The 27,279-nt window shown below is 42.6% G+C and overlaps 1 protein-coding gene across 1 annotated transcript in view; it reads left to right on the forward strand.

The window, feature by feature from the left end:
- Positions 1-27,279, forward strand: part of MAPK1 (mitogen-activated protein kinase 1) — a 109,771-nt gene that overhangs the window by 35,141 nt on the left and 47,351 nt on the right. Inside the window, exons 2-3 of the mRNA XM_005567863.5 lie at positions 23,858-24,040; positions 25,974-26,163. Coding sequence (XP_005567920.1) covers positions 23,858-24,040; positions 25,974-26,163 — 373 coding nt within the window. The remainder of the gene's footprint in view (positions 1-23,857; positions 24,041-25,973; positions 26,164-27,279) is intronic.

Here is a 27,279-nt window from a genome sequence, read left to right on the forward strand (position 1 = left end):
AAGGAGGAGTTGCACCATGTTGACCAGGCTGGTCTCAAACTCCTGACCTCAAATGATCCACCCACCTCGGCCTCCCAAAATGGGATTACAGCCCGGCTGTCAGTATGCTTTTAAGTGTGCTCATTGCTACCGGGTGTCACTGCTTCTAAGTCTTCTCAGCAAACAGAACTAGGAAATAGGCTTATGTATACTCAGCTACATATTACACATGTATCTATGTTTATTTCTGTGTATGTCTGTGTATATGTTACAAATGAGTTCATACCGATATCTCATTCTAATCCAACACTGTATGGTTTATTTTAGCCTTCCCCCATATTTGTAATTATTTTGCCAATTATTAGGCTGTCATTATCCTTCATTTTTTAAAACTTACTTTTTCAGTACCACTGTCAATATGAATTAGTGTCAGAATTGCTAACCCATATCTTTGTGAGAAACACAAATTTACTAACTAGGTAACAGGATTTGTGTTACAGTTTTTATGGCTTTGTTTAGCTTTACGATATTCAGTCAAAATAGGTTTTCAAAGTTTCTTCCTCATGCTCTTCAGTGTATTTATGTTATTCGTTTGTAATGCAGTTAGATTCGCTTGTTATTGTTTGTATTCTGAGTTTTTAAATTTTTTTAGTATGTGCTACATTACTCTGGTTTTGAGTCATCTATACAAAAGATATACTCAGAGAAGTAATCACCCCTTCCTTATCCCTACCATCCATTCCCATTTCCTTTTATCCCTTTCCCACGTATCCCTTGTGGGTAGCTGATCTCTTTAGTTTCTGGTTTATCCTTCCTGTATTTCTTTTGTACAAATAAGCAGATATCTGTATGTGTTCTTATTCCCATTTCTTATATGAAGGATAGCATTGTCTAAATCTTTTTTTACTTTGCTTTTTTCACTTAACAATGTATCTTGGAATTCATTCTGTGTCAGTTCTTAGACATCTTAGAATGATTTTCATTTATTTTTACTGCTGCATAATACTCCATGTGGATATACCATAGTGTCTTCAGTCTCCTCCAATGTGTGGGCATTTAGATTGTTTCCAGTATTTTGCAATTACAAATAGTGCTACAGTGGATAACCTTGTGCATATGTGTTTTTTTTTTCTCCCATATCATTGGAGGTGTACCTTCAGAGTAGATTTTTTTTTTGTTTTTTTGTTTGTTTGTTTTTTGTTGTTTGTTTTTTGTTTTTTTGGTTTTTTTTGAGAGGGAGTCTCGCTCCGTCGCCCAGGCTGGAGTGCAGTGGCGGGATCTCAGCTCATTGCAAGCTCCGCCTCCCGGGTTTACACCATTCTCCTGCCTCAGCCTCCGGAGTAACTGGGACTACAGGCGCCCACCACCTCGCCTGGCTAGTTTTTTGTATTTTTTTTTTTTTAGTAGAGACGAGGTTTCAACATGTTAACCAGGATGGTCTCGATCTCCTGACTTCGTGATTCGCCCGTCTCAGCCTCCTAAAGTGCTGGGATTACAGTTGTTTTGTTTTTTTGAGACGGAGTCTCGCTCTGTCACCCAGGCTGGAGTGCAGTGGCGCGATCTCGGCTCACTGCAAACTCCACCTCCCGGGTTCACGTCATTCTCCTGCCTCAGCCTCCCGAGTAGCTGGGACTACAGGCTCCCGCCACCATGCCCAGCTAATTTTTTCTATTTTTTAGTAGAGACGGGGTTTCACCATGTTGGCCAGGATGGTCTCGATCTCCTGACCTCGTGATCCGCCCGTCTCGGCCTCCCAAAGTGCTGGGATTACAGGCGTGAGCCACTGCGCCTGGCCAGAGTAGATTCTTAGAAGTAGGTTTGCTGGGTTAAAAGATGTACACATATATAATTTTCTTAGGTATTGCCCAATTCCCCTCCAGAAGAGTTGTACAGTTTGCATTCCCACCAGCCATATATGAAAACTTCCTTGCATATATTTTAAAACACATACAGATGAATGATTATCAGTTTTGTTTAGGATCTTCCTTTCCTTCTGCAATTCCTCTTCTATCATGACAGGTTGCAAAAGAAACCAACTGCAACTTTTTCATGAAAAGAAGTAAAATTAGTTTTCCAGAGCTGACTGAAGATTTTCTTACTGGCATTTAAAAGTTATAATTATGTATTACATTTTTCCACTTTACCTAGTTTAGCATCTGTTATATAACATCTCACCACCTGCTTAGTTGTGCAGGCAGTTCTTTTCAGTTTAGATAGTAATACTGAATACTGCAAGTTTAAACATTTTCCCCCTCTTAGAGAGTCATTTTCCTCATTTCTGAGACAGGTGTTTAATATTTCTGAAAGTAAAGCAGTTCAGAAAATATTTGCATTTCTTCACTCTATTGTTTCGGTGACAGAGGTGGTCGTCTGAGCATCTCTTCCTTTGACTTGACTCGTTGGGTGCAACTTACAAAAGCATGCCAGGGTCACCATGACAAAGTAGATCATCCTCTTTTCAGACTATGGCTCCCTATCCTGCCCTCTCTCCCTGAGGTCCCCAGGCTTGAGACCCTCACCTTTATGTTTTCCCGGTGTGCTGGTCCTCTCTGGCCTTGCTCTGGATTCTGTCTGCTAACCTCCCCACTCTGACCAGATTGTCTCAGTTCTCCTGATCCCTCAACTCCCGCTGTACAGGAACCCTACTGTTTATTTTGTCTGATCTTGCTCAGACTGCTGATATATGCTGGAGAAAATCACTTTAATTGTCATGATTGGCAGCACTAAACATCTCTGGATTCTTTCTGCTGAGTCTTCAATGTGTTCTTTTAACTTGTCCCCATTCGGGTCCCTTTCTCACCTTCCCTGTGCCTGGTTTGCTTTCACATCTTTTGCCTTCCAGCCTGCTCTCCCATACTCCCACACCTCATTTACAACACATACTTGCCTTATTTCAGGAGAGACAGGTTTTGACTTATCCTGAGGAAATAGATCTAAGTAGCCAGAACTATAGGCTACTTTGGGAGGCAGTACATTTTCTATATCATGATCATTATTATTATTTTTCTTGTCCTTACTGCCTGCCTTCTTCAGCTTCTTTTCAATTGACCTGTTCGAATCTGGCTCAATCATGAACCTGAACTTGGTTGATCACCACAAGAGGCTGTGGCCAAGGACTATTGGCCTATATAAGGTGTCATGGTTCAGAACATGGGTTTTGGGGGCAGCACACCTGAATTTGAATCTCAGTTCTGTTAACTACTAGGTATGTAATCATGAACAAGTTAATTGACCCTCCATTCTGCCTCAGTTTCTTCATCTATAAAGTAGGGGTTATGCTTCATAGGGTTGTGGTGAAGATAATATAAGAATTTTTCTTAAGTTCTTAGCACTGTGCTAATGACTATGATCATTATGATTAAATGTGGTCCTTCCTCATTTTCTCACTCTACCTCAGGTCACTTAATGCTCTTGGTGTGTGTTGATATTACTTCTAGTTGTTGTCATAACTCACTGCCAGCTGGTCTCACCCAGACCATTGTAAAGTTCTTTTCCACTGAAAGTGGGAGGAAATAATTGAGGAGAAAGGAAATGTAGGGAAGTGATCAAGAAGTGGGTATCCCATCTATTTCATCAGGGTCTCCTTTTCTTTCTCATGGCAAGTTCAAAATACTTCTAAGTAGTAACTGCTTTGCGTTAGAGAGTATCTGTTACCAAGTCTCACTTTGGGCTACCCTAGCATGCTTTAAGTAAAACAAAGCTGCTTGGTTATGGATTTTTAAGATGATGGATAGTCACAATACTAAATCCTGATAGTGTATCTTAGATCAAGTAAAATAGACTTATTTTTCCTATTCATGAAGAGAGAAATGTTTTTCATACTTCTTTAATAATTTGGGTACTACAGTTCACCAAAAATTTGTGGAACCTTTTCTGAATATGTCAGTACAAGTCTTCCTCTATGTCAGTGTCTATGCATACACATGTATAACTGAGTGTGGGGTTTTTTTTTCATTCTCTTTATCCATATTTTTTGTTTTGTGCTGCTTATGTTTGGATGTAGCCTGAACATGAAATAATGGAATCTTCTTTTTGTAACTTGGCCAACATTATCAAAGCATATATGTAGGAAATAGGACTAAAACTCAGACCTCCTGATTTAAAGCTCAGTGTTCTTTTCTGATGTTACTTCCTTTTTAGGGTATCACATGATAAATGTGATTAATAATAATAAGTAAAATAATTTTTTTTTTTTCTTGAGATGGAGTCTTGCTCTGTCGCCCAGGCTGGAGTGCAGTGACATGATCTCAGCTCACTGCAACCTCCACCTCTTGGGTTCACGCCATTCTCCTGCCTCAGCCTCCCGAGTAGCAGGGACCACAGGTGCCCGCCACCATGCCCGGCTATTTTTTTGTACTTTTAGTAGAGATGGGGTTTCACCATGTCAGCCAGGATGGTCTTGATCTCCTGACCTTGTGACCGCCCGCCTGAGCCTCCCAAAGTGCTGGGATTACAGGCGTGAGTCACCACACCCGGCCAAGTAAAAAAAAATTTTTTTTTTTTTTTTTTTTTTTGAGGTGGAGTTTCGCTCTGTCTCCCAGGCTGGAGTGCAGTGGCCGGATCTCAGCTCACTGCAAGCTCCGCCTCCCGGGTTTACGCCATTCTCCTGCCTCAGCCTCCCGAGTAGCTGGGACTACAGGCGCCCGCCACCTCGCCCGGCTAGTTTTTTTTGTATTTTTTAGTAGAGACGGGGTTTCACCATGTTAGCCAGGATGGTCTCAATCTCCTGACCTCGTGATCCGCCCGTCTCGGCCTCCCAAAGTGCTGGGATTACAGGCTTGAGCCACCGCGCCCGGCCGTAAAAAAAATTTTTAAAAGACCTTACAACTTTTTTTTGAAGACTTACTATCTTTTAGGCTGCATCTGCTTTTTCTGTAATCTTCACAACCCCCAGACTTTCCTCATCTTCTAGCCAAGCAAATGGTTGCTCAGAGATACTAGGTAACTCAACTAGTGTCTCTCAGCTAGTGAGGGATAGGACCAGAATTGAAACCTTTTCTGGGTCTTTTAGCCTATTTTATTACTGAAGAAATTGACAAATGTGTATGTAACCAACAAAACTTGTTCAAGCTCTGGGCTCTCCAGAGCACCTTTTCTAGAGAAGTTGCACACTTGTTAATGACCAGATTTTAAGCCATGGTACCTATAGTACGTTGGAACATTAGCTCTTAAAATAATTCTAAATGCAAAGCATTTACTGTTACTGGTTTTATTGCTAAAATAACCTTAGGCTAGCTTTTAATTGTTCACTTAATGGTTTGCAGCATCTGAAAAAAAAAAACCTCTGCACTGTTTTTCTTGGTTAGTGAATTGTCAGAGAACCAACCTAAAGTAAGGAATACATTTTCTTTTTTTTTTTTTTTTGGAATACATTTTCTTTTAAAGCAATCATTAGTATTATCTACCTATTTATTTTTGGAACATTAGTTTGGCTCAGTCTAACTTAGCATCTGAAGACAAGTTAATTTTTATCTGTGAAACAAAGTACTGTAGTTTCGTGTTCAGATAATTAAAGTTCACCAAAATGGGTGGCTTAGAGAACAGCTTAATAGCTTTCCCTAAAAATAACCCATTAAACAGTTGATAGGTAGCGTTTTAGTTGCTACAGTATATGGTGCTTGTGCATGATGATAACGTTTGTCTAAATAAGGTGGATCTATTATCCACAAATATTGAGGCTCTACTATGAGACATGACTATAATGACGGGATGGAGAGGATGGGAAGAAAACCTAAAAATATTAGAAATTTTATGTCAAAGCCTTTGAAATGATTGTGGAAGGCTGGGCATTTATTCTAATGATACTGTCATTACTCAAAACTTGTTTGGAGAGCATTTATCTTGGAATTTCCTTGAATACAAGCTTATGAACCATGAAAGAGAATCAACCCGTTAATTTTGTAGCACAGCTAAATTTTTTTAAAAATCACCTTTTGAGATATAATTTATATGCAATAAAATGTATTTTTTATGTGTACTGTTCAGTGAAATCTTGACACATGTATGTAGTTGTGTAACTGCCACCACAATAAAGATACAGAATATTTACATCACTTCAGAAAGCTTTTTTGGGCACCTTTGCAGTCAGTTTGTGCCTCAGGCAAGCACGGTTTTCTTTTCTTTCCTTTTTTTTTTTTTTTTTTTTTTTTGAGACGGAGTCTCGCTCTGTCGCCCAGGCTGGAGTGCAGTGGCCGGATCTCGGCTCACTGCAAGCTCCGCCTCCCGGGTTCCCGCCATTCTCCTGCCTCAGCCTCCCGAGTAGCTGGGACTACAGGCGCCCGCCACCACGCCCGGCTAGTTTTTTTGTATTTTTTAGTAGAGACGGGGTTTCACCGTGTTAGCCAGGATGGTCTCGATTTCCTGACCTCGTGATCCACCCGTCTCAGCCTCCCGAAGTGCTGGGATTACAGGCTTGAGCCACCGCGCCCGGCCTTTTTTTTTGTTTTTTTAAGACGGAGTCCAGCTCTGTCACCCAGGCCGGAGTGCAGTGGCGCGATCTCGACTCATTGCAACCTCCCGCCTTTCAAGTTCAACCGATTCTCTTGCCTTGGCCTCCTGACTAGCTGAGATTACAGACCTGCACCACCACACACAGCTAATTTTTGTATTTTTGTTTTTTTTGTTTGTTTGTTTGTTTTGAGACGGAGTCTCGCTCTGTCACCCGGGCTGGACTGCAGTGGCCGGATCTCAGCTCACTGCAAGCTCCGCCTCCCGGGTTTATGCCATTCTCCTGCCTCAGCCTCCAGAGTAGCTGGGACTACAGGCGCCCGCCACCTCGCCCAGCTAGTTTTTTTGTATTTTTTAGTAGAGACCGGGTTTCACCATGTTAGCCAGGATGGTCTCGATCTCCTGACCTTGTGATCCGCCCGTCTCGGCCTCCCAAAGTGCTGGGATTACAAGCTTGAGCCACCGCGCCCGGCCAATTTTTGTATTTTTAGTAGAGATGGGGTTTCACCATGTTGGCCAAGCTGGTCTCAAACTCCTAACCATCATCCGCCCACCTCAGCCTCCCAAAGTCATAGGATTACAGGTGTGAGCCACTGCACCTGGCCACGGCTTTCTATCACTATAGGTTAGCTTCAGCTTTTCTAGAATCTCATATAAATGGGATTTAAAAGTTTGTTCTCTTTGTGTTTGGCTTCTTTCATTTAGCATAGTGTTTTTCAGATTTGTCCTTGTTTCATGGATTAGTAGTACTTCCTTTTATTGCTGAGTACTGTCCTGTTGCATGCATGTACCACAGTTTGTTTACCCTTTCCTTGTTAATTAACATTTGGGTTGTACCCAGTTTGGGGTTGTTAGGAATAAAGCTCCTACAGACATCTGTATATGAGAGTTTCAGCTTTGCTGCATCCTCCCCAACACTTGGTATTGGTCAGTTATTTTAGCCATTCTAATGGATATTTGGTTTTAATTTACATTTCCTTTATGACTCATTCGTCATATTTTCATATTTGTTGTCACAAAGGAAGTGTTTATTCTTTTGCCTATTTGTAATATTGCATTGTTTGTAGTCTTGTTTTGAAGTTTTAAGAGTTTTTTATGTATTCTAAATACAAGTCCTACATATTGCAATTTTTTTCTCCTATCTGCACAATTCATTTTTGACCCTGATCATCTTATCTGGCCTGCTCTGCTCACCATCTCATTCATGGATCCCATTCAGTAGCCTTTCCCTTTCAGTCTTGGCTGTCTCTTTCCGTTTCCACCGTCACTACTCTTACACATTCCAAGGACTTTACCACTCCCTTCAGTGATGTGGTGGGTGGTTTTTTTTTTCTTTTTTTTTTTTAATTGTTTTACTGACTTGAGAGTGCTACTGGCAACCTGGTTAATTCTGGCTCATCCTTCAGTTCTCTGTTTAAATGCCTTCCTAATTTCCTTAAGAGAAGAAGAGCCTTCCATAAGCTTCTATTTTAAACTAAGTTTTCTAGTTATCCTTAATAACATTAATTATATAACTTGCATTTTCCTTAGCAGTTATCATAATGTATAATATAGTCATATATTTATGACAAATATGTTTATTAATATCTATGTCTCTCTCTCTCTTTTTTTTTTTTTTTTTTTGTGACGGAATCTCCCTCTGTCACCCAGGCTGGAGTGCAGTGGCACGATCTCAGCTCACTGCAACCTCTGCTTCCCTGGTTCAAGCGATTATCCTGTCTCAGCCTCCCAAGTAGCTGGGACTACAAATGCACGGCACCACGCACAGCTAATTTTTGTATTTTCAGTAGAGACGGAGTTTCACCATGTTGATCAGGCAGGTCTCGAACTCCTGACCTCAGGTGATCCACCCGCCGCAGCCTCCCAAAGTGCTGGGATTACAGGTGTGAGCCACCGTGCCCGGCCTCTGTGTCTCTTTATCTCCTCTCATATAGTTTAATGAGGGCAGAGAGCATTCTATTTTTACTGCTTTATCCACAGTGCTTAACGTAATGTAGGTGATTATTTAATAAATAAAATTGACTTTAACATTTGAATGTTTTTAAAGTTATTTGATGCACATCCTTTTAGATCCCAAACTGACGTTTTTTTCTCTTGAATACAAACTTCTGTACTAGTTTCCTGTCCCTGCCATTTCCAGTGCATCTATAAATTGCCCTTAAAACAAGAGTTCTCATCTTTTTTTTTTTTTTTTTTTTTTTTTGAGACGGAGTCTCGCTTTGTCGCCCAGGCTGGAGTGCAGTGGCGCGATCTCGGCTCACTGCAAGCTCCGCCTCCCGGGTTCACGCCATTCTCCTGCCTCAGCCTCCAAGTAGCTGGGACTACAGGCGCACACCTCCACGCCCGGGTAATTTTTGTATTTTTAGTAGAGACGGGGTTTCACCATGTTAGCCAGGATGGTCTCGATCTCCTGACCTCGTGATCCGCCCTCCTCGGCCTCTCAAAGTGCTGGGATTACAGGCGTGAGCCACTGCGCCCGGCCTTTTTTTTTTTTTTTTTAATGCCGTGAATCCTTTAGGCAGTTAGTGAGACTTGTGGCTCCTTTTCAGATTAATGTTTTAAATGAATAAAATGTGAGATTACAAAGGGAGTCAGTTATACTGAAATACCACTTTTGAAAAATTAAGAAGCCTTTATATGTCCTTCTTTACTGATGCCGTAAATAGCAAGATCAGGCAGCAAGTCTAACAAGCACTGTAATTTCAAAGTGTTGATGGGTGTAGATATTTCAAGAATTATAACTAGTCTCCCTATGTCTAGTTTTAGCCTCTTTAGTCAAGTTTTTTTTTTCTCTCTCTCTTTCTTTTTGAAATGGAGTTTTGCTCTGTCGCCCAGGCTGGAGTGCAGTGGCATGATCTTGGCTCACTGCACCCTCCACCTCCTGGGTTCAAGCAATTCTCCTGCCTCAGCCTCCCAGGTAGCTGGAATTACAGGAACCTACTAATTTTTGTATTTTTAGTAGAGACAGGGTTTTACCATGTTGGTCAGGCTGGTCTCAAACTCCTGACCCCAGGTGATCCACCCGCCTCGGCCTCCCAAAGTGCTGGGATTACAGGCATGAGCCACCACACCCAGCCTCAGTCAGTTCTATACCCGTGTTTCTGATTCCCCTCCTCTCCCCTCCCTCCCTCTCCCCTCCCTTCTTCTGCCTTCCCCTGTCCTGCTTTCCCCGAGACAGAGTCTCACTGTGTCACCCAGGCTAGAGTGCAATGGCATGATCTTGGCTCACTACAACCACCGCCTCCTGGATTCAAGTGATTCTCCTGCCTCAGCCTCCCAAGTAGCTGGGATTACAGGCACGCACCACCATGCCTAATTTTTGTGTTTTTAGTAGATATGGGGTTGCACCATGTTGGCCAGGCTGGTCTCGAACTCCTGACCTCTGGTGGTCCACCCGCCTCAGCCTCCCAAAGTGCGGGGATTACGGGCATAAGCCACCACATCTGGACTCTTCATTTTCTGTTATCGAAGTAAAGTACAGATTTCTCAGCTTTCCAGTAACATCACCTTTTGTTTTTCCCTGGACAGGTGTAAACTCCAGCCATATTGAACTATCCAGCACTGGTACTCAGCCTTCCATGCTTCAGCTCCTGTAGCTGCTTCTTCCTTAAGTGCTTTTTCATGTGCTGCCTATTAAAATCCTGCCTGCTTTTCAAGGCACCATTAATTACCACCTTCTTAGAGAGGTCCACAGATACTAACATAGAGCAGAGCCTGACAGATAATAAACACTCAATAAATTAGATACTATTAAATAAGAATTGTTGATAACTTCTTTTCAGTACCATCATTACCTGGCCAGTAAATAAACTATAAATATTTTGAGTAATATACATCTATAAACTAAGACAAAGCAGTATTTTCAGTACGTATAAGCAAGTTTAATGTAAAGTGAATGCATAAATGATTAATGTGTAGAATTTTGTTTTAATCTCAGTTTGAATGTTTATCAATTGTAATCAGAGCACAGGGAGAAAATGATTTCATGGGCAGATATGGACATTTCTTATTCTTCATACTTAATCACAAACCCCACCAGTCTATAAGATTGATTTCAAGTACTATCAGTCTTTTTTTGTAAAACAGAATCCTCAAGCTCCTAAGAACTCTGTTTTTTAATACCTTTAATATACTTAAATTGCTACTGAGTATATATGTCTGCCTCATATAAAATACACCAAAAACCGAAGTCTTCACATAGGAAGATGCAAGACTTGAAAGTACTATGTATTGCATTAACTATATTAACATTTGTTGCTTTTCACACAGTAGTAAATATGGTGTTGAAAGGAGGAGATGAGCAGGCACAGTGGCTCATACCTGTAATCCCAGCACTTTGGGAGGCTGAGGCGGGTGGATCACGAGGTCAGGAGTTTGAGACCATCGTGACTAACATAGTGAAACCCCGCTCTACTAAAAATACAAAAATTAGTCAGGTGTGGTGGCACGCACCTGCTACTCAGGAGGCCGAGGCAGGAGAATCACTTGAACCTGGGAGGCGGAGCTTGCAGTGTGCCAAGATCGCACCACTGTACTCCAGCCTGGGCAACAGAGCGAGACTCTCTCTCAAAAAAAAAAGAAAAAAAAAAAAAAAAAAAAGAATGCGGTAGCTGTATTGGAAGTGGTATAGCTGTGGGGATCAGGTTGGTTCATTGCTTTTTGAGCTTCTGTGGGCATTGGAGAACAATGGTAATGTCAAGTGCCCTATTGACAGGGTCAGGGCCATGGACAGACCTAAATATTTCTACAAAAACACAAGTACCTCCAGGATGTAGGGTGTTAGGAGAAATGATAGAACAAATAAACATCAGTGAAAGGAACTGTACCTTACCACAAAAGCAAAACTTTCAAATGAATAAAGTCTTAAGAATAAAGAATAGGCCAGGCGCAGTGGCTCATGCCTATAATCTCAGCACTTTGGGAGGCTGAGGTGGGTGGATCACTTGAGGTCTGGAGTTTGAGACCAGCCTGGCCAACATAGTGAAACTCTGTCTCTACTTAAAAAAAAAATTAGCTGGGCTTGGTGGCCTGTGCCTGTAGGTAGTCCCAGCTACTTGGGAGGCTGAAGCAGGAGAATCACTTGAACCTGGGTGGGTGAGATGACAGTGAGCCGAGATTGCACAACTGCACTCCAGCCTGGGTGGCAGCAAGATTCTGTCTTAAAAAAAAAAAAAAAAAAGGAAAGAAAAGAAAAAGACATTTGAAATATCTTGGGTCACTTGAGCCTGGGGCCCATTAGTATTTCATGTATTTTGGGGCTAGGACAGGTGGAAGCTGAGTTGTCAGGACCAAAGTACTTCTGGCTAACAGCTTGTTTTTTATGGCATTTGTGGCCACCTGTAGGATTTTTGTTAGCATATCTTCGTTGACAGGCGTTAGATAAGGATACTGTTTTTTTCCTGCCCTGCAGTAAAGAACACATGAGCTGGTTGCAGCTGCAGTAAAGAACACATGAGCTATTTAGAACATATAGTTGTGCCCTTGAGGAATTTCATCTAATTGGATGGAGACTGCTTGAACAGGACCCTGCTGGGACGTGGGAGGTTTGTGAAATAAGCACCCATTTCTTGTGAGCCTACTATTTGCCCATTTATCCAGAGCTGTGGCTCCCCTCATTCTGAGTTGGCAGAAAGGGCTCCTTGCCTGCAGGTGACCCAGTGCACCATCCTCCCCATTCTTTCAACAAGCTGCTACCTGAGGAAATGTTGTAAAAATATAAATGTTGGCATGCTTAAAGTCTGCTTAGCATCCTTTGGTGGCTTCCCAGGATACAATTATGAAAATATAAATATGGCCTGGCTCTTGCCCACCCTCCAGCTTCCCCTGTCATGTTCCTGTGTGTCCCCCTCTCTGCAGACACTCTGTCACCCCAGGTTCCCACAGGCCTCTACACCACTGCCCCACATCTCTGCCTGGAATTTACTCTCACTTCTCTTCCCCCCCTAGTTAGCGATTGGAGCCTTCTCTTTTACCCTACCTGGTCCTGCAGCCTTCAGCCTCCCCTCCCCCCACCCCCGACCGTGGCTTTCATAACACCCTATGCCTCTCAGTTTTTCACCTGGATTTAAGTTTTTTTCCTTATCCTTGCCTTATCAGTCTTTAAAAAGTAGTCGTCCGTACTCCTGCTGTTCTCCCCATCCTCTCCATTTCCTTACTTGAACCAAAGTTACCACACATCGTCTGGTTGCATGCAGATTCAGTGAATGCTTTCCAGTTCTTACCTTTCTCATTCTCTCCTGTTTGAAACGCCTTCCTTCTTTGTCTTGGGAAGCACCACCCTTTTCTGGTTCTGCTACATGGTTAAGCAGAAGTACATGGACATGGCCTTTGGAGTTGGACAACAAAGGTCCTTTTTTTTTTTTTTTTTTTTGAGACGGCGTCTCGCTCTGTTGCCCAGGCTGGAGTGCAGTGGCACGATCTAGGCTCACTGTAAGCTCCACCTCCCGGGTTCACGCCATTCTCCTGCCTCAGCCTCCCAAGTAGCTGGGACTACAGGTGCCCGCCACCACGCCCGGCTAATTTTTTGTATTTTTAGTAGAGACGGGGGTTTCACCAGGTTCGCCAGGATGGTCTTGATCTCCTGACCTCGTGATCCTCCCACCTCAGCCTCCCAAAGTGTTGGGATTACAGGCGTGAGCCACTGCACCTGGCCTAAAGGTTCTTACTCCATTATCATTTCTTTCCATTTTCTTGAACTGATTCTTCATCCTCATGCTGCTCCTGAGTTTTGTCCTCCAACCTCTTTTCTTGAAATTCTCTCTCTGCAGGAATGCTAACCACTGTGGCTTCTGTTAAGGATTTCCAGCATGATCTCTCCTGATGCTGCTGGAAGGATGGAACCGTCGTCTCCTCTATCTGAATCGCCCACAGGCATCCTTAGATTTTTAAATCAGGATGCTCAAAACTATCTTTGTCCCTCACCTCCACTTTCTTTATGTACCTCCCAGACCCAGGCCTACCTCGCCTAGGTTAAGAATACAAATGGAGCCTTACATACCGTAAAAAAAAAAAAAAGATCGACCTAAGAAACATTAAGCAGACTTTGCTGTCTCCTCCTGCCATGACAGATATGCCTTCTTTTCCTTTTTTTTTTTTTGAGATAGGGTCTCACTTTGTCACCCAGGCTGGAGTGCAGTGGCACATTCATGGCTCACTGCAGCCTCAACCTCCCTGGCTCAAGTGATCCTCCTGCCTAGTCCCCTAAATGGCTGGGACTACAGGCAAGTGCCACCATGCCCAGCTAATTTTTGTATTTTTTGTAGAGACAGGGTTTCATGATGTTGTCCACACTGATCTCGAACACCTGGATTCAAGTGATCTGCCCTCCTCACCCTCCCAAAGTACTGGGATTACAAGCGTGCACCACCATGCCCGCACCAGGCCTAGTATACCTTCTTAATGACCTGAAAGGTTGGGTTCAAATAGAAAATACTCAGACTCCGTAGAGTTCTGTGTCAGTAGTTCCAGCAGAGCAGGCCTTCAGCATAGTCCTCTTCCCTCCCCAGCCACAGCACTGTCCATGTGTTGTGAGCTTGAGCACATGTGTGTGGCCTCCTGCCTGCACAGTCTAGGCTCAGTACATGCCAGCGAGCAGCTGCCCCTTTGACCACCACCTGAAGTGCACCTGCTGGGTGTGGACCTACACTTTTCCAGATGCAGGGGATTCTGGGGCACCTGAGGAGCATGGTCCCCTGACCCCAGAAACCTTCTCTCATGGGCATGGGCATGGCTGGGTGAGGGTTAGTGGCCAGTGACCACAGATGTCTCAGTCGCTTACCTCGCCTCATGTTTCCTCTTTCTTTTCTTTGCGGTCTTCTTTTCTGTCAGAAGCCTACTCATCCTTCAGGATATGGCTTTTGTGGGCTTCATCTTCTTTTAATCCTTCCCTTAGTATTTGAAATTAACCCAGCTCCTCCTCGTGTTTCAGAAGTGCTTCACTATGATAAAAGGCAAAGTATGTTCTGTGTTCCTGTCTCCTTCCCTCACAAAGTTGCAAGTTTCTTAAGAGCAGGATCATTGTTTGTTTTTGCCACCAGTCCTAATATGAAGCCTCACAAATGGGAAGTTCTTGACAAGCGTGGCTTGAATTCACCGAAACTCTGTCTTCATTTCGTGTTGTTGTGGTAACCCTATCAAAACAGGAAATAAAGCTAGTTTAGCATGACTTGTTCATAATTGACTCATGCTGGTTCCCTTTTCTTCCCTAAGCGATCACAAAAACGTCTGTTAAATAATCTACTCCAGAATTTCATGGACTTCTGCGTTTATTGATCAGTACGCTTCTGGAATCTGTTTCCCACTCGCCGCAGCACTGAAATGGATCATGTGGCCAAAGAGCCCTGGTTCCTTTTTTTTTTTTTTAATTGCTTTACTAAGAAATAATTGATACACAAAATATTGCACACATTTAAAGTATAAAGTTGGATAAGTTTTAATACATTATACACCTACGAAACCATCAACACAGTCAGGATAAAGAACATACTCATTGCCTCCAAAAGTTACCTCCTTTCCAATTGTAATCTTCTTCCTCTCATTCCCAGGCAACCCTGGGGGTAAATCCAAAGTAAACCTAGGATTACTTTGTATTTTCTATAAATGGAAATACGTTTCTTTTGGTCTGGCTTCACTCACCATAATTATTTGAGATGCATCTGTGTTGCATATATCAATAGTTCATTTCCTGTTATTAAATAGCAGGAATCTAATTTCCTTTTCTTATCAAATAGCAGGAATCTCATTTCCTTTTCTTATCAAATAGCAGGAATCTATCCATTTTGAGACTTGAGATGGGTGTGCTCACTTCGGACCTTAATATCCTCCCATTCTCCATGATTTATGGGTCTTAGGATAGAATTCATCTGGGACTTGAGGTTGTGTTCATTTAAGATAACTGGACAGTCTCAATATCTTGGAATCCTCAAGGGAAGAGTATTATTATTTTTTTATTTTTTTGAGATGGAGTCTAGATCTGTCGCCCAGGCTAAAGAGCAGTGGCACAGTCTCGGCTCACTGCAGCCCCTGCCTTCTGGGTTCATGCGATTCTCCTGCCTCAGCCTTGCAAGTAGGTGGGATTACAGGCATGTGCCACCATGCCCGGCTAATTTTTTTTTTATCTTTAGTAGAGATGGGGTTTCACCATGTTGGCCAGGCTGGTATCAGACTCTTGATCTCATGATACGCCTACCTTGGCCTTCTAAAGTGCTGGGAGTACAGGTGTGAGCAGCCATCCCCGGCCCAGAGTATTAATCATAATCTTTGCATCCTAATGTTAGAATAGTTCTTAATATATAGAAGGTACTAACCCAATGCTGGATAAAAGTTTCCCCCATTATTGGCCAGGTGTGGTGGTTCACGCCTGTAATCCTAGCACTTTGGGAGGCCAAGGCAAGAGGATCACTTGAGTTCAGGAGTTCGGGACCAGCCTGGGCAACATTGTAGAACCCTGCGTCTCCAAAAAAACTTTTTTTAATTAGCCAAGCGTGGTGGCGCTCGCCTGTGGTCCCCGCTACACTGCTACACTACTGGCTACGTGGGAGGTTGGGGCTGCAGTCAGCCATGATTGCGCCAGTACACTCTAGCATCAGTGACAGAGTAGCCCATCTCAAAAGAAAGAAATAAAAGGGCCAGGCGCAGTGGCTCACGCCTGTAATCCCAGAACTTTGGGAGGCCGAGGTGGGTGGATCGTGAGGTCAGGAGATCGAGACCATCCTGGCCAAAATGGTGAAATACATTTCACCATTTACTGAAATACAAAAAATTAGCTGGGCATGGTGACGGGCGCCGGTAGTCCCGGCTACTCAGGAGGCTGAGGCAGGAAAATCGCTTGAACCCAGGAGGCAGAGGTTGCAGTGAGCCAAGATTGCACCACTGCACTCCATCCAGCCTGGGCAACAGAGCGAGACTCCATCTCAAAAAAAAAAAAATTAAAATTTAATATTTTTCCCTCTTTAACATGTCTCATTCCCCCTTAAAAAAATTTTTTTTTACATGGCATATGCACGTAGTCCCAACTACTTGGAAGGCTGAGGAAGTGACTTCCGGAGTTCAGGACCGGCCTAGGTAGCATAGTGAGACTTCATCTTTCTCTCTCTCTCTCTCTCTCTCTCTCTCTCTCTTTTTCCCCCCTGAGACGGAGTCTTGCTCTGTCGCCTAGAGCTGGAGTGCAGTGGCGCGATCTTGGCTCACTCAACCTTTGCCTTCTGGGTTCAAGCAATTATCTTGCCTCAGCCTCCTGAGTAGCTGGAATTACAGGTTCGTGCCTCCATGCCCTGCTAATTTTTGTATTTTTAGTGGAGACGGGGTTTCACCATGTTAGCCAGGCTGGTCTCGATCTCCTGACCTCGTGCTCCGCCTGCCTCGGCCTCCCAAAGTCCTGGTATTACAGGCATGAACCACTTTGCCCATCCGAGACTTCATCTCTTTACAAAGAAAAATTGTTTTGGTTAATTATATGTTTTGGCAAAAAACAAAATTAACCGTCTTAACCATTTTTAAGTACACAGTTCAGTAGTGTTAAGTATATTCACATTGTTGCACAACAGATGTGGAACTTTTTCATCTTGGAAAATAAATTGAAAACCTGTACTCTTGAACACATCTCCCCATTTCTCCCTCTCCTCAGCCATTTGTAACCACCTTTCTCCTTTCTGATTCTATGAGTTTATTAATATTCAGTACCTCATATAAGTGAAATTATGCAGTATTTGTCTTTTTGTGACTTGTTTATTTCTGTTGATATAATGTCCTCAAGCTTCATCCATGTTATAGCATGTGATAGAATGACCTTTTTGGTTTTTCCCCCCACCTTTATTGGGGCATAATTATCAAATAAAAGTTGAATGTATTTACTATGTTCAATGTGATGTTTTGATATATGTATACCATGCGAAATGATCCCCACAGTAAAGCTAATTAAGATACCCATCACCTCACATAGTTACGTTTGTGTGTGGTGGGGGCAAGAACATTTACGTGTTTTTGTTTTTGTTTTTTTTCCTTCAGAGACGGAGTTTCACTCTTGTTGCCTGGGCTAGAGTGCAGTGGTGCCATCTCAGCTCACTGCAACCTCCGCCTCTTGGGTTCAAGTGATTCTCCTGACTCAGCCTCCCAAGTAGCCAGGATTACAGGCACCTGCCATCACGCCTGGCTAACTTTGGTATTTTTAGTAGAGACAGGGTTTCACCATGTTGGCCAGGCTGGTCTCAAACTTCTGACCTCAGGTTTTCCGCCTGCCATGGCCTCCCAAAGTGCTGGGATTACAGGTGTGAGCCACGGCACGCAGCTGATAGTAGCCATTCTGATAGCTGTGAGGTGATATCTCATTGTGGTTTTGATTGGCATTTTTCTGATTAGTGATGTTGAGCCTTTTTTCATATACCTGTTGGCCATTTGTATGTCTTATTTTGAGAAATGTCTGTTTGGGTTCTTTGCCCCCACTCTCTACCACACCCACCTGCCTTTTTTTCCATTTTTGAGACAGGGTCTCTCTATGTTGCCCAGGCTGGTCTTGAACTCTTGGTCTCAAGCAGTCTTCCTACCTCAGCCTCCTGAATTGCTAGGACTACAAGCAAGTGCCACTGCTCCTGGCCTTTGCCCATTTTAAAATATTTTGTTTGTTTCCTGCTGTTGAATTGTTTGAATTTCTTATATATTTTAAATATTAGCCCTTTATCAGATATGTGGTTTGTAAATATTTTCTCCCATTCTGTGCGTTGTCTCTTCACTCTGTTGATTGCTGCTTGTGCTGTGCAGAAGCTTTTTAGTTTGATGCAATTCCATTTGTCTATTTTTGCTTTTGTTGCCTGTGCTTTGGGGGTCATAACCAAAAAATAATTGCCCAGACCAGTGTCAAGAAGCTTTCCCCCTATATTTCTAGTAGTTTTGTTTGTTCGTTTGTTTGTTTGTTTGTTTGAAATGGAGTCTCGCTGTGTTGCCCAAGCTGGAGTGCAGTGGTGCGATCTCAGCTCACTGCAAGCTCTGCCTCCCAGGTTCACACCATTCTCCTGCCTCAGCTTCCTGAGTAGCTAGTACTACAGGCGCCCTGCCACCATGCCCAGCTAATTTTTTTTGTCTTTGTTTGTATTTTTAGTAGAGACAGGGTTTCACCATGTTAGCGAGGATGGTCTTGATCTCCTGACCTTGTGATCCACACGCATTGGCCTCCCAAAGTGCTGGGATTACAGGCATGAGCTACCACGCCCGGCCTCTTGTAGTAGTTTTATGATTTCAGGTTTTACAGTTTTTGTCTTTAATCTGTCTCGATTTGATTTTTGTATAGGGTGTGAAATAAGTATCCATTTTCTTCTTTTGCAAGTGGATATCCAATTTTCCCAGCACCATTTATTGAAGAGACTATCCTTTATGTTTGGGCTCTTTATTCTGTTCTATTTGTCTATTTGTCTGTTTTCATGCCAGTACCATGCTGATTCCCTGCCCCCCACCCAGCTTTATTAAGGTATAATTGACAAATACAAATTAGTATATGAAGCTGAAGTGGAAGTGCTGGAAAAAAAATTAGTATATATTCATGGTGTACAACATGATGTTTTGATATATGTGTATATTGTGAAATGATTAAATCAAGCTAATTAACGTATCTGTTATCTCACATACTTTTTGTGGTGAGAATGTTTAAGATCTAATCTTTTAGCAGTTTGCAAGTATATAATACCGGTGGCCGTCCCACTTGACGCTGCAGCACACCGATGCGAGGGCAGCTATCTGCGGTCACGCGGGTGGCCTTCACCCACCTCAGCCTTCAGTGTAGCTGGGACCACTCGGAACTCCTTCTATATTTTGCTGTAGGATAGAGCTGTAGAACTTACTCATCCTGGTTAACTGAAACTTTATACTCTAACAAATTATCTGCACATTTCACCCTATCCCTGCAGTGTTATGCTGTTTTGGTTACTATAGCTTTGTAGTGTATTTTGAAATCAGGTGATATGAAGCCTCCAACTTTGTTCTTGCTCAAGATTGCTTTGGCTATATGGGGTCTTTTGTGGTTCCATATATTAATTTAAAGCTTGCATTTTCTGTTTCTGTGAAAAATGGCATTGGAACTTTGATAGGGATTACATTGACTCTGCAGACCACACTGAGTAGTGTAGACAATTAAGAATATTAATTCAGGCCAGGCACAGTGGTTCATGCCTGTAATCCTAGCACTTTGGGAGGCTGAGGTGGGAGGATCACTTAAGACCAGGAGTTCAAGACCAGCCTGGATAACATAGCGAGACCCCATCTGTACCAAAAAGTTTTTAAATTAAAAACAATTGGCCGGACGCAGTGGCTCATACCTGTAATCCCAGCACTTTGGGAGGCCAAGGCGGGCAGATCACGAGGTCAGGAGATCGAGACCATACTGGCTAACACGGTGAAACTGTGTCTCTACCAAAAATACAAAAAAAAAAGAAATTAACCAGACGTGGTGGCGGGTGCCTGTAGTCCCAGCTACCCAGGAGGCTGAGGCGGGAGAATGGCGAGAACCCGGGAGGCAGAGCTTGCAGTGAGCCAAGATGCGCTACTGCACTCCAGCCTGGGTGACAGAGCGAGACTGTGTCTCAAAATAAATAAACAAATAAAAAATAAAAAAATATTAGCCAGCCATGGTTTTGGATGTTGAATTGAATTTCCTTGTTTTTTTTTTTTTTTAAAGCTGAATAATATTCCAGTCTATGTATATGCTACATTTTCTTTATCCATTCATCCATAGTGGACATTTCGGTTGCTTCCACATCTTGTGTATTGTGCATAATGCTGCAGTGAACATGAACCTGCCAATAACTCTTAAAGATTCTACTTTGAATTGTTTTGGATATATGCTCAGAAGTGGGATTGCTGGACCATATGGGATTTCTATTTTTAATTTTTTGAGGAATTTCCAAGTGGTTACACCATTTTACACACTCAACAATAGAGTACAAGGTTCGAATTTATCCACATCCTCACACTTACTCTTTTCTGTTTGTTTGTTTGTTTGTTTTTAATAGTGGCAATCCTGGCTGGTCGTGGTGGGTAGCTCACGCCTGTAATCCCAGCACTTTGGGAGGCCGAGGCAGGCGAGTCACGAGGTCAGGAGATTATGCCACTGCACCCCAGCCTGGCGAAAGAGCAAGACTCTGTCTCAAAATAAAAAAGGTGTGGCCGGGCGCGGTGGCTCAAGCCCGTAATCCCAGCACTTTGGGAGGCCGAGACGGGCGGATCACGAGGTCAGGAGATCGAGACCATCCTGGCTAACACGGTGAAACCCCTTCTCTACTAAAAAAATACAAAAAAACTAGCCGGGCGAGGTGGCGGGCGCCTGTAGTCCCAGCTACTGAGGAGGCTGAGGCAGGAGAATGGCGTGAACCCGGGAGGTGGAGCTTGCAGTGAGCTGAGATCCGGCCACTGCACTCCAGCCTGGGCGACAGAGCGAGACTCCGTCTCAAAAAAAATAAATAAATAAAATAAAATAAAATAGAAAAGGCGTAACATTGAATACACGTTTCAAAAGAAGACATAAGAAAAGATGGTCATCATCACGAATCATTAGAGAAATGCAAATCAAAACCACAATGAGCTATCACCACATACCCATTAGGACTGCCCCCCCCCCCCTTTTTTTGAGACCGAGTCTCGCTCTGTTGCCAGGCTGGAGTGAAGTGGCATGATTTCGGCTCACTGCAGCCTCCGCCTCCTGGGTTCAAGCAATTCTCCTGCCTCAGCCTCCCGAGTAGCTGGGACTATGGGTGTCCACCACTCCACCCAGCTAATTTTTGTATTTTTAGTAGAGACGGGATTTCACATTTTTGGCCAGGATGGCTCGATCTCTTGACCTCATGATCCACCTGCCTTGGCCTCCCAAAGTGCTGGGATTACAGACGTGAGCCACCGCGCCCAGCCTTCTTTGTTAATGTTCCTTTTTAATGAACCATCTTTAGATTCCTGTGATAAGAGACACATAGCAAAAACCTGTAGTGTGGTGGTAGTTAGGGACAAAAGGGGTTGAGCAAAACAAGATACAGTTGGTAATGTCAAAGTGATTTTAAAGCATAAACTATTCATAGACACCTGAAAGTTCATGGTTTGCCTTATTTCCCAAGTATCAACAATAAAATATATAAAACAACACCTATAAATCCAAGGAGAAGCTAGCAAGTATGGAGTTGTTATGGAAGAGTGCATCCCTCTTTGTCATCAGTTCTCTGAAAGATAGATTGCGTAAACCAAAAAGGCAGCAGAATGGTTAAGTGGAGCAGACAGGAACAGACCAAACTCCATGGACCAAACTCCTTTTTTTCAAGTGGTACCAGATGAGGATGATCTCATGTTTTCTCAATTAAAAGGAGGCAGTTGACCGGGTGTGCTGGCTCACGCCTATAATCCCAGCACTTTGGGAGGCCGAGGTGGGCCGATCACGAGGTCAGGAGATCAAGACCATCCTGGCTAACATGGTGAAACTCCGTCTCTACTAAAAATACAAAAAATTAGCCGGGCGTGGTGGCAGGCTCCTGGAGGCTGAGGCAGGAGAATGGCATGAACCCAGGAGGCGGAGCTTGCAGTGAGCCGAGATCGCACCACTGCACTCCAGCCTGGGCGACAGAGCGAGGCTCCTTCCCAAAAAAGTTTTTAAAAAGCGGGGGGCAGTCATTTCGTCACTGAGTGTTGATACAGTAGAGGGACACACAGACCATAAGCTCCTCTCTCCAAAAATTTTGTTGGATTATAATTTTGCAGAGCAAATTATGGCCACATTTGACTGTTAACACTAGAACTTTATAATATTAACACTAGAAAGTTGTAATGTTGAGTTTAAACCAGTATTTTGTAACTAATCTGTCCTGTCATTGAACTCTTGTTCTATGGGTTGAATTACCAAAATAGAATTTCTATTTCTAAAAATATTCCCAATATTGAATAAGCTTGCTTATTATATATGCTTTTTAATGCTATGTTAAATTATTATTATTATGTATGCTGTTGCCTGTCTAGTTGAAAATTACTGGCTTAGGGCCTCATGCACCAAACCAAAGCAAAATAAGATTTGAGTAGTGGTTCTTTTACTTAAGAAAATATATTATATTTCAGAGCATTTGGGGCCACCTGTGTACTGTGTGTTAATGGTGTTGTAGGATAATTGGATCCTAGTAAGACAAAGTTCCCCTCTAGAGCATTATCTTGTCATAGAATCAGATAAATATATCAATAATTCTTTGGATTAGTAGACTGATAAATATTATTATAGAAGCATAAACTTTATTTAGAGACAGAGTCTCACTCTGTTGCCCAGGCTGGAGTGCAGTGGTACAATCTTGGCTTACTGCCACCTCCATCTCCCAGGTTCAAGTGATTCTTGTGCCTCAGTCTCCCAGGTAGCTGGGATTACAGGTGTGTGCCACCATGCCTGGCTAATTTTTTTGTATTTTTAGTAGAGGCAGAGTTTCACCATGTCATCCAGGCTGGTCTCAAAACTCCTGTCCTCTAGTGATCCGCCCGCCTCAGCTTCCCAAAGTGCTGGGATTGCAGGCGTGAGCCACTGCACCCGGCCTTAGAAGCGTAAACTTTAGAATAAAGTTATTTTACTGTTTTCTGTTCTAGCACTTATCCCAAGGAAACAAGAAATGTTGTCTTATTGCCTGTCAGTGTTATTTTATTGCTTTGGTCAGTGGACCAGATGTTGACATTTATTAGTATGAAAATTTCTTATACACAAGATTTTAATAGAATGTTTATCATAAAGATAGTAGTAATTCTCAAGATTCAAATTCATAAAATTGAAGGTATAATTTTTATTATTGCTTTTACTTAGAATTCTGGTATATTAGACATTAAGGACAACTTGGAAAGAACTGGGCCCCATGTTGCTGCCGCAGATGTGTTTTTCGAATAATACTTTCTAGGTTTTCTTATAAAACTACCCAAACATCTTGATTCAGTTTCTTGGAAGAAATGGTCATGTCATTTTGCAAGAGAGAGAAACAAAGTTGATACAAATCATCAAGGTGTTCTCTTGGGTCCATTTTTGTTAGGGATAAAGATGTACTGTTGTCGGTTATTTGAATGTCTCTTCTGTGTCAGAGGAATTTGATACAACAGTAGGAAGGTGTTTTGGAGGCAGAAGTGATTATTCTCACCAGAATGCAGTTGCCGTTTAAGACAATGGGAAAATGCTTGTTTGTGTATTTCTGGGTTTATGAAAATACACATTCACCCAGTTAACAGGTCTAGGTTCTGTCTTAGTTTTGAGTGTCGCTGTATGCTATCTCATGTCAGTTGCATCCATCCTCCCTAGCTTGAGGCCTTTTTGTGGATAATATACATGCTACCTTCACAGGTATGAAACAGGTGTTTACACAGAGTGTTAAAAATATAATACTTTGCCAGTTTGCATTCTTCAACTATTCTGAGGGCTGTTTTTAATGCCATCTGTCTTTCTCTCTCTTTTAAGCTCTGCTTATGATAATGTCAACAAAGTTCGAGTAGCTATCAAGAAAATCAGCCCCTTTGAGCACCAGACCTACTGCCAGAGAACCCTGCGGGAGATAAAAATCTTACTGCGCTTCAGACATGAGAACATCATTGGAATCAATGACATTATTCGAGCACCAACCATCGAGCAAATGAAAGATGTGTATCCTTTTTAGGCAACTAGCCAATTCCACTGCTTGGTAACTTTGTTGAGTAAATAGAACTTGAAATTTCCTAAACTTAAAGGAAAAGTGCTTTAAACATGCTAAAGGGAAAATCGTAATCTGTTTGCTATTTACTCCCTAAGTCTAGTCATGGAAAATCTTGGTTAACTCCATTTGCAGTCATGTTTTTTTCTGTCTAAGAGATGGTTTGTTGTGATGATGAAAAGGTAAAGGGAAGATCAGTAGTAGACTAAGAAAGAGGGTGCCCTGGCTATCTACCGGGTGAAATTAGGACTGTCCTGATCTTAGAATCAGGTCACCACTTTAGGTCTCAGTTTCCCCTCCTTTAAAATGAAGGAACTAGTTGTCATGATCTTTAAGGTCAACTGGGCTCTGAAATTATGTGATTAACTATGACCAACATTTAGATATCTGGACTGAATAGGTCTAGAGGATGCTGCCTGGGCAAAGACTCCATTTGAAAGATAGAGAGGTTAAGTATACTGAAGAGGATCTGCCAGAAGGGAGAGGGTTATACAGCACTCCTATCAGTTTACCCAATTTGTATTCCACCCTCCAGGGTGCGGGAGCTCGCTGTCTCTAGGCAGCCTTTCCATTTTTAAACAGCTCTGTTAATAAGTTGTAGTGATATTTGAAGTGAAATGCCTCCTGCCACTACCACCTGTTGGTCCTACTTTACTTTTGCCATGAAAATAAGCCTCTCTCAAATGACAGATTTTAAAATCATGTTTCCTTTGAATCCCATGCTGCGCCGCCTCTAGCATAAATCTGTAAGAAACGGAGAATATTATTTACACAGAGAGAGTAAAAAAAAATGCAGAAATACTGCTAATGAAATAATACTATGATGAAGTTAAAGGCTAAATGCTTTAATAATTTAATTTCTGTTAGAAAGAAAGTAGCCAGCCGGGCGCGGTGGCTCAAGCCTGTAATCCCAGCACTTTGGGAGGCCGAGGCGGGCGGATCACAAGGTCAGGAGATCGAGACCACAGTGAAACCCCGTGTCTACTAAAAATACAAAAAATTAGCCGGGCGCGGTGGCGGGCGCCTGTAGTCCTAGCTACTCAGGAGGCTGAGGCAGGAGAATGGCGTGAACCCAGGAGGCGGAGCTTGCAGTGAGCCGAGATCACGCCACTGCACTCCAGCCTGGGCAACAGCGTGAGACTCCGTCTCAAAAAAAAAAAAAAAAAAAAAAAGAAAGAAAGAAAGTAGCCATAGCTGAAGTTTTAGGTAGTTAAATAAGTGACCAGGCAAGAAAGCAAGAGGAGCAAAACACGCACAAACCCCTTCTTAGCACGACTTGCCCATAGTCTTATTTATTTAGGATCTTAACAGTTATGGGAGAGTAAGAAAATAGATAGACTTAGGGTTGGATTTACTAGTAAGGGTATGTTTCTAGACCTGTATTTCTGGAAGTTTTATGTTTGGCTTTTGAGGAACTTGGGAAAGGAGGGGAGCGGCAACAAAAAGGAAAAAGAATAGTGACATTACAGGTTACTGGACCAAACAGAGGAGGGAATATGTGCTACTTACAGGCCACCAGTATTTCCAACAAACCTTGGAGGGGGTTCGTTGATGGTGGACAATTTAGAGAACAAAGAGGTTGAGACTTGAAGATTGACCAGAATTTCTGTAACAGCCTGTTTCAGATCTCAGTCTAGGCCCATAGCTGCATCAGTCAGATGTAATGCCGTAATTCTTGCCATCTCACAGGACCGAAAAGAAGTTAACGACTTCAGGTTCCTTCCATGAAAGAAACCAAGTTTTCCTCAGGTTTTTCTTTCCTTTAAGGGCCTCATAGTGTAATAATGGACTGTTTGGGAAGAGAGTCAAGAGAGGACGCATTTTTGTTTTCAACGCTTTGCTAAATATGACCAGCTAATTGGTGTTTTACTTAACCTTTGCAAACAGATATATAGTACAAGACCTCATGGAAACAGATCTTTACAAGCTCTTGAAGACACAACACCTCAGCAACGACCATATCTGCTATTTTCTTTACCAGATCCTCAGAGGGTTAAAATATATCCATTCAGCTAACGTTCTGCACCGTGACCTCAAGCCTTCCAACCTGCTGCTCAACACCACCTGTGATCTCAAGGTCAGCCAGGTTATTAACTATTAAGCTGATATATATTGAAAAACTCTTTCACTGAAGCGTAGTTATATTTGTCATTATCGTATTTTAAATGACACCAGAAATGCCCAAAAACATTTTTATGGCAAAAATGCTAGTAGAGTGATAGTCCTCTTCTTCCTTATCCCATTGCTCCTTTTTCCCCAGAGATACTTTTTTTTTTCTTTTTTTTTTTTAAGATAGAGTCTTAGTATGTTGCCCAGCCTGGTCTGAACTCCTGGGCTCAAGCAGTCCTCCTTTCTCGGCCTCCCAGAGTGCTGGGATTACATACATGGGCCACAGCACCAGGCCAAGATAACTAACTACTGTAACAAATTGGTGGCCGGTTGCAGTGGCTCACACCTGTAATCCTAGCACCTTGGGAGGCCGAGGTGGGTGGAGCACCTGAGGTCAGGAGTTCGAGACCAGCCTGGCCAACATAGCGAAACCCCATTTCTACTAAAAATACAAAAATCAGCTGGGCATGGTGGCACGCGCCTGTAATCCCAGCTACATGGGAACTGAGGCAGGAGAACCGCTTGAACCTGGGAAGCGGAGGTTGCAGGGAGCCGAGATCACACCACTGCACACCAGCCTGAGTGACAGAGCAAAACTCCGTCCTCAAAAAACAAACAAAAAACAAATTGGTGTATTTTCTCCCAAAGTATTTTCTATGCTCTTACATACATGTGTACTTTTATACTTTATGTAGGTAAACAGGATCATGTACATTATGTATTAGTTTTAAAATCATCTGTTTCGTTGGTAACATTTTTGTTCAATACATTTTATTCAAAAGATAGCAGCATGAAACTTAACCTCACTGACTTTAATACCTAATATGGCATTCCAACTAAATAAGAAAACCTCAAATTCTTTACAGTCCTCAGAGTTCTCCTGAAAATGTGCAGCATTTACATATTTCTATTTTAATGGGAGTCGCAGGTAAACAAGGAGGGAAATTTATGGATATCTTAGATGTGATAGAGCGATGTCGATTCAGTCTAAAAAAATGCACAGGAATTCAAGAAGACCTAAATAAATGGGAAGATATCCCATGTCCGTGGATCATAAGACTTAATACTGTTAAGATGGCAGTAT

This window comes from Macaca fascicularis, chromosome 10, assembly GCF_037993035.2.
Source record: "Macaca fascicularis isolate 582-1 chromosome 10, T2T-MFA8v1.1".
NCBI classification, from domain to species: Eukaryota; Metazoa; Chordata; class Mammalia; order Primates; family Cercopithecidae; genus Macaca; species Macaca fascicularis.